The sequence below is a fragment of the Nuphar pumila genome, chromosome 6 (assembly GCF_984573655.1).
Source record: "Nuphar pumila chromosome 6, dmNupPumi1.hap1.1, whole genome shotgun sequence".
Classification (NCBI taxonomy): Eukaryota; Viridiplantae; Streptophyta; class Magnoliopsida; order Nymphaeales; family Nymphaeaceae; genus Nuphar; species Nuphar pumila.
In genome coordinates, this window is record NC_143254.1 from 8,719,724 (window position 1) to 8,727,668 (window position 7,945).

The following is a 7,945-nucleotide window of genomic DNA, read 5'->3' on the forward strand; positions in this document are numbered from 1 at the left end:
CACGCGCTTTTCCTTCAACTGCTAGACAAGCTTTCCATCAAGAAATCTCAAACTTTGCATGAATTTCAGGCCACCACCACCAACCAACCATCCATTTGTCACCCTCATCCATTTGTCACCCTCTCATTAATGAATGAATACATTACTGTCTGCCTATACCACCAATCTGTTATCCAATACTCTCTCTCTCTATATATCTATCTATCTATACATATGGACTCTTGGAGTCTCACCTTGAAGAATGACAGTTGACACTAGAACTAGACTTGGACCAGATTTTTGAATATGGTATCGAGTTCAGATTCAGTTTTAATCGGGTTCACTATTAGAAAAACCGGGATTTGATAAGAACTACATGAACCAAACCCGGACCATACTTGGTAAAATCATATTTTTTTATCATTTTTAATTTGAAAAATTGTGGGTCTTAATCAGAACTCGGGTCGGGTCGGGTATAAAAATTTACAAACTATACCCAAGTCCATGTATTAATCTGGACCTGGGTCTTCTTATTTATCACCATACCCGGACCTTGTAGGGTTTAGTTCGGGTCGGGTCCGGGTAAACCAGGCCGTTGACACCCCACCCCTACTATTCTGTGAATAGGTGGTCAAAACCAAAAGCATCAACACTAGTTGTCCCGGCACGGAAATTAACTTTTACTTGGTCGGATGCAGCAAGATCCTCTTCTTTGACTGTTTCTCATTTGCGGTTATATAAGTTGGTTCCCTGAAAACAATAAAGGTGACTCATGGCAGTCTTCTTGATTGTTCATGAGGGAATTCAATTTGGTAGAGAAGAATGCGACCGTTCAGAGCTTGAGTGGAGTAACTATACAGAGTCTTCGCAGCTAAGAAAACGGAGCTTACAACCGAAGGGAAGCTATATCAGTTGTGAATGATGTGCTTTTTCATTGAGGGAGTTTGAATGCAAGAGATTAGAGTTCGATCTGAATCGGCGAAGGTTCAAGGTAAGTTGGATTCATAGTCAGCACTGTGCTTGCAATATTCTCTTGCAGAGAGCTCTGTGCTAATCTTTTTGAGACAAATTTCACCAGGAAATACAGGAAAACAAGCAGAAATCCAGGGGACAGAAAGATTATCCTGCTGAATCCCAGGTGCAGAGATCGTAAACTCTACATTTCAGAGATAAAATGGACTTTGGTAGTCCAATGTCGAGAAATGAAAGCATGAGTTGTAAGACTCCTGATCAGATAACACCGGGGTCGGAGAAAAGCCATGGTTCAATGTTTGAGCCTCAGCCAGAACCACAAGAAGAGACTGTACGTGTAGCCAGTCTTGTCAGGTCAAGACGATTGAGGGACCAAGAGGCACCGGAGAAGAGGCTGACGCTCTTCGCGCTGCGCCTGGCTCTGTTTGAGAAAACAGCCAGTGGGCTTGGCGCTCTCGGTTTCGTCTGGGCAACCGTAGTCCTCCTTGGTGGCTTCGCGATCACTCTTGAGAAAATTGATTTCTGGTTTGTCACCATCATTCTCTTAATTGAAGGAGGCCGGATTTACAGCAGGAGTCATGAGCTCGAGTGGCAGCATCAAGCTACATGGTCGCTTTCTGATGCAGGAAGATACAGTTTCCGGGCCATTAAGTCTGGTTCTAGCCGCTTCCTTCACATGATCAAGGTGCTCGGACGACCGATCACTTCTGTTCTACCATACTTTGATCGGAAGTCGAAAACCACCCCCTCCACTCGAGTAACAATGCGAGATGATGATCAACCACAGAATAATCCCAGGACATGGGAAACATCCGAGGTCCCTCTGCTACCATATACAGGCTGGGTTTTCGTGTCCAGAAATATAAGTAAGTTCTTCTACTGGTTTCAGCTAGCTTCAGCTATTGCATGTGTAGTGCTTTCCTTGTTCAGACTGTGCAGACAAGAATTTGGCAGATTGGATACCACCGAAACTCAAAACCGGAAGTCTGCATTGAATATATTCTACAGCCTTGCACTAGCTGAAGCTTTAGTGTTCCTAGTAGAGAAAGGCTATTTCGAATGGAAGGTCAGCATCAGGAAATTTTTCGAGCAAGTTAACAAGCAGTGTGGCTTTGATACCAATGGCGTTGCTTGGATCCGGCGATTTTTCTATGACGCATACTCGAGGAGTGTGAATGGAAGCATCTTTGATGGACTGAAAATGGATATGTTGGATTTTGCTGCAGAGCTCCTGCAGTCAAATTCAGTTGATGAGCAGTTAACCGGCGCCCGCATGCTTGTGAAATTCACAGCCAGTGAGATGTTCTCTGCAGATGCCTTCCGCAGAATTGGCACTTCAATGCCAGTTATGGAGCGGCTTGTTGAGATGTTGAGCTGGAAGAGCCACAGAGAAGAGGAGATCAGGAAGCTGGCGGCCACGATAGTATCAAAAATCACTGGAAAAAAGCAGAACTCACTACGTGTTGCTGGAATTCCTGGTGCCATGGAATCCATATCATCACTACTGAACACAGGCGATGCCAGCCTCTCTGATGATGGGATCCGGCAGAAAGGAATAGTCATGGATGAAAGGAACTATGAGTATTCTGCTTTCAATCTTCTAGGCCTACTGATACTGAAAAAGCTTGCCAATGAGCATGACAATTGTGGAAAGATTGGAACAACTCGAGGCTTGCTAGCAAAAATTATCGATTTCACGCGTATTGAAGAAAGGCTGCTAAGGGATATCAATGCAGTGCCTTCACAGATAATGACAGTGAAGCAATCCCTGAAACTAGTCAAGAAACTGACAAAAACAGTAGGTAGCACTGGAGAAGTTCTACGACAGGAAATTTCGAGCATAGTTTTCTCAATCAGCAATTTGAGAGATATTCTGCAGTATGGAGAGAGACATATAGACCTTCAGTCCTTAGCAATCGATATTTTAAGGAGTATGGCTCTGGATAAGGGTGCAAGAGAGAAAATTGGAAGCACAGGGGGAATGATAAACCTGCTTTTTGATATCTTCTTCAAGGAAGAACTGGTTGAAAACAATGGGATCATTCGAAATCTGAGGACCAATGCCGGAGATGCCTTGGTAATGATGACATTGGAGAGCGGGCAGAATTGTCAGAGGATACTACGACTGGGCTTGGTTGGTAAACTGGTTGAAGGCCTTCACAGTACGGCATTGCGCATAGATTCAGCCAGAATTTTGCGCAATTTGTGTGCATATGCAGGACCAGATTATCAATACAAGCTAACTGAGATCACTGAAGCTGCAACTTTCGTAAGTTCTGTTTAAGTTTTCATCCATTTCAGAATTTTTTCTACACCTTTATTAGCACTACTCCAGGCACTTATTAGATGTGCTTCTCTATTTTTAGCTTTTCCCCTGACAGGATTCAAACTAAGATCCCTTGATTAAGAGAGTGAAAATTTGACCCATCCCAGCTATCTTATTCGGCCCACAAAGACGTCTTTTTTGTTTTTTGTTTTATATATATTTTCACTGCATCAAATCATGGTGATTTATTTTCAGTATTCTCTACATCATGAGCTTGTGATGCTGAAAGAAAGGTTACCAAATATCCTTGCTTTAAACCTTTTTCAAGTTCTCTCTTGATCATTTCAAGTTATCTATTGCTGTTCTACTTCTAAGTAATCTTTACAGTAATCCATATTTTGATTCAGGCCTACTGCTGTTTTTCTGCTACAAAAAATAGGATTCCAAAAGATAATGAAACTGACCAATTTAAATTTGTTCGTTTACATATATCTGCACCTCAATTCAACTATTGCTCATATTATAGCTGGATTGGTAAAGTAGCACTATCTTAGCTGATGGGTGCAGAATTGAACTCCATATTGGGCATATCTGCCTACAGAAAAGAGAATCTGCTTTGAGACTCTTTGCAGTCATGAAAATTATTAAACGTATATAGATTCTTCCTGCCCATTAGTTCTCAACTGCACTACTCTTTGCTTATACTTTAGCAATGTATTGTAACGACCAATGAATAGTAGTTGTTGTTCTTCCATCCTAGTAACATTAGCTACCAAAATTTAGATTTTGCAGAATCGTTGTGTTACCATCACTTATAATTCGCATGATTTGAGTGGATTATTGTGCTCTTCACCCACAACTCCATCTTTCTTTCCTGACACTCAGGCACAGAACCTCTGTGCTGAATTTCCTACTGATGCGACAATCAGCTGTGTCACTACTGCTTTCAGGTAGAATCGCAGAATCATAACCAACTTTCTTCATCCATTAGCACTTTTATAATGTACACTATATATCGTTTGTTCATGGTCTCAAAATACACTAATGTACATTATATGCCTTTTAGAAGTGTTCAGGACGTTTAGGACATTTTTTTTAGTATAATCCAAGGGACACCCCCCGCCCCCCTGCTCCATCACCGACCGCACGTTGGCTGGCCTCCGGTTGGTAAAACCCTTGAGGTCCCCCCTGCCCAACGGGGGAGTACACCCAGCTTTGACCTAATTTTGTATGTGTGTAGGGCCTAAACAGTTTTATCTCCTAAACCGTCATATATGCTATTATATAGTCACATGTGAATACAAGAAGCAGGAACCGTCTTTATTCAATTCTATTGGTCATGGCAGAGTGGGGACTTTTTTTTTTCTAAGGCTAATTAGAATTTGGGTTAAGGGTCTGAAATTTGTTCTGAGATAAGAACATGTTGTTGTAAGCCTTTCAGCATTTTCTTTCCCTTTTTTTGACAGATAGAAGGAAACGTGTAGGGTAGTGAACCTAGAAAGGCTTTTGATTCCTTTCATAAAAACAATAGAGCCACAGAAGCTCAAAAGCGCTAGAAAATTATACCACAAAAACTAGATCCTAATGCAGTGTAGAACAGCTGAAATAAACCAAAGGTCCGCATTTATGTGCACTCACAAATCTCCCAATTATTAAAAACTGAAAGCCTTTCAATCTCTTTATAAATGTCTCAGGTATTGAAGTGCACAATGTCAGCAGAGAGCAAATCTCAAGAAGTTGCAATTGGACTTGCTGCCCAAGTGCTCAGGTTCACAAACACTTCACAGTTTCGCAGTGCACTTGTGCATGCAGGGGCTCATACATCAGAATTTGCAGAAAATTTAGTGCAAATTTTGCGCAATTATCCGAGGCCCTCGATCAAGGTGCCGAGTATGAGAAGGTTCGTTATAGAGTTGATGATATCAATGATGCAAGTAGAAATAAAAAGCAAACTTCTTTTCAAGGAGCTTGAGTTGGAGAAAGAGCTCAAATGTGTTGCAGAAACTACTTCAGAACTTGAATGCTTCAATGTTTTCTCAGGCAGTGTGGGCCTGAGTACATATTCAACCTCCCTCCACTCACTCCTAGATGTGGCACAGGAATTGCTGCATGATGGTTCAGCTCAGAACCACGTGGAGTGACAGATGAGAAAAGATGGATCAGTGTGTCCAAGGAGGGAAAATTTTATTTGCAGGCATACAATATAACCAATTAGTCATGAAGCTCTAGAGCTAATGGTTTCAAGTTTGTTTATGCTTTTAAAAAAGCAAATAATTTCCAGAGGCAGATGGAATTCATAGATTTGTACAAAGATTGGTATGTATTTTTTACTCCAAAAATATAATAAACATTTTAAACACATCATCCATATGTAAGAACAGCACTTGTTGGCAATTCCACAGTTATGTAATTGTTCTTGCCATTGCATGAGATAAATGTGTTATGATTAGTGATGCATGAAACTCAAAAGAGATTTAGGCTCTGTTTGGGAGCCTTGAACTGGAGGTGTTGTTGCATCCTCAAACACCATCTTGGAGTGATGCATTGTGGTTTATCAAACACTTGTTGATGTTTGGGAGTAGTAGCGTTGCCAAAAGACTTGTGGGAGATGGAGTTGACAACTCCAGTACTTCATTTCAACACCATTTACAATTATGTCTTTAGCAACTCCATCCCTAACACCACATTTTGGCAACACCAAGATTTTGACAGAACTAGATTTTGCAAAACTATATTCTCGCAACAAATGAAAATGATGTTTCCATCCCAATGCAAGGCTCTCTCAAAAGCCTTTAGCTTCTTCTGGTCAACAAATGCACCAGGAAATTGCAGAGTTGGTTAACTTTCTGCAGGCAACCATAACTAAAGGATGTGTGATCATCTATCTCTTATCACAACATCAGAAAATTATGACCGAAAGTGTAGAGTGCATGAATAAGAAACAAATGACCTGCAAAACTATACTCATAATATGGTGCCATTAGGTCATGATCACATCCTCCCAACTTTGTCAATTAAAATGGAAAGGCTTTACGTGGAAAGGGGCACGGATTTCTAAAAAATCTACCAACTCAGCCCATGTAAAAGCTTTCATAGGAGGAGGTATGAATGAAATTACACAAAAAGTGGTAGGTAGTGGAAAAAACTGAGGCTCACTTGTGTGAGCATCGCACTTTCCCACCATGATGATTTGATATTTGTTTCATTCATAGTGGGAAAGAATTACATCAGGGCTTCTAGCTCAACACTTTCTCATTTAAGTTGCATGAAACAAATGAGTCCGACATTTCTTGGTAATTTCTTTCTCATAATGCTGGAAACCAGGATTGTGGCACAAAGACACATAAGGACCAGCTTGTGTCATTCTCATGGAAGGGAAGGGTCTTTCATGAGAAAGTGCATGGATTTCTAAATGTTCCTGTCAACTATTCCATAAAGTTCTTTCACAAGGGGAAGCATGAAAGGATTTACACATGCAAAGAGAAAGGTGTAAAGAAAAACTGGGGTCCATTTGGGCCAGCATGACTTTTTCCCACTAATCGTCCAGGATGAGGGAAAGATATTTAGCTCCTCAATTTCTTATGGAAACTACATGAAACAACTAGCTGTAAATGTATGGCAGGTGAGATAATTGCTAAGTGTGAAAAGAAGTCCAAGTGGTGCATCGAGTCTGTGTGTGAGAGAAAGAGAGAGTCTGATGCAATGATCAGGTGAATCTCTCCTGAACCCCGTCGATTGGTACCAAAACTAATAGGAACTACGAACTTGAATTGAAAACCAAACAAACAAATAATAAACAACTAGGGTTTTTCAGAGTCTCGAAACTACTCTCCTCTCTCAAAAGAACAAATAAATAGTCCCTCAATGTGGTAGAAGTGGATTTGGATTGAGAGAATGTATGGGGATCTGGATCACATGATGGATGCTATGCACATGCTTGTTTAACCATGTTGGGCTCGGATCGAACTAGGGAGGTGAAGGACTAAATGCTTGCTTCCTTTGCCCCTTCATCGATGTACTGGATCTATGCATAGGACAATCACCACAACTAGGCTCTGCATCCATAAAAGGATCCACTTTGGGAATCGAATCAATAGACTTATGGTTCTGTAGAATCAAGCTTACCAGTATCCTGGGTCCACTCTATCATTCTCCTCTAGTTAGAAAAAATTCAACTTCAACGAATCAATTGAATCATGGTAGGAAAACAGATCAAAAACATTAAAGATTGGTGAGATATGCCAATCATCAGGCAACTCAAGTAGATATGCAGTGTTGCCTAATTTCTAGAGGATTCTAAAAGGTTCATACTTACATGGACTCAATTTCTCGTATGTCTATAAAAAATTTGTTCCGATCATAAGTAAACCATGACTAAATCACTAACCCCAAAACTAACATGTCATTGACCCTTATCTACATAAGATTTGTATCAAGCATAACTATCTTTGAGCTTTGCTTTGACCTGGGAGTGAATCTTCTGCATGTAATATACAATGACAGAAGCCATAGGCATAATATTGCCCAATCTAGGCAAAAGAGCCAGATCCATAATATGGGGAGAGGGGGGGAGGAGAGAGAACACACATAACAATTTCGAAGGGTGACCTTCCAATGGACCGATTCACATTATTATAGGAAAATTCGGCTTGTGGTAAAACGATCTCATGTTTTAATATGGTCCACTACTAAACTCTGACGCAAATTATCAAAAGTGTGTTTAACAAC

At 40.7% G+C, this 7,945-nt stretch overlaps 1 protein-coding gene across 1 annotated transcript; it reads left to right on the plus strand.

Annotated features, from left to right (window-relative positions):
• The first annotated feature begins 642 nt into the window (after positions 1-642).
• On the plus strand, positions 643-5,576 carry LOC149833839 (uncharacterized). The gene is made up of 3 exons (XM_090011055.1): positions 643-970; positions 1,058-3,220; positions 4,912-5,576. Exons 2-3 carry the CDS (start codon positions 1,154-1,156, stop codon positions 5,356-5,358), a joined length of 2,514 nt encoding a protein of 837 aa, XP_089867181.1. The 5' UTR covers positions 643-970; positions 1,058-1,153; the 3' UTR covers positions 5,359-5,576.
• Positions 5,577-7,945: the final 2,369 nt, after the last annotated feature.

Coding starts and splice junctions, on each gene's coding strand:
- LOC149833839 (XM_090011055.1), top strand. CDS start 1,154: ATGGACTTTGGTAGTCCAATGTCGAGAAATGAAAGCATGAGTTGTAAG. Junction 3,221..4,911: donor TCACTGAAGCTGCAACTTTC/GTAAGTTCTGTT, acceptor TAAATGTCTCAG/GTATTGAAGTGCACAATGTC.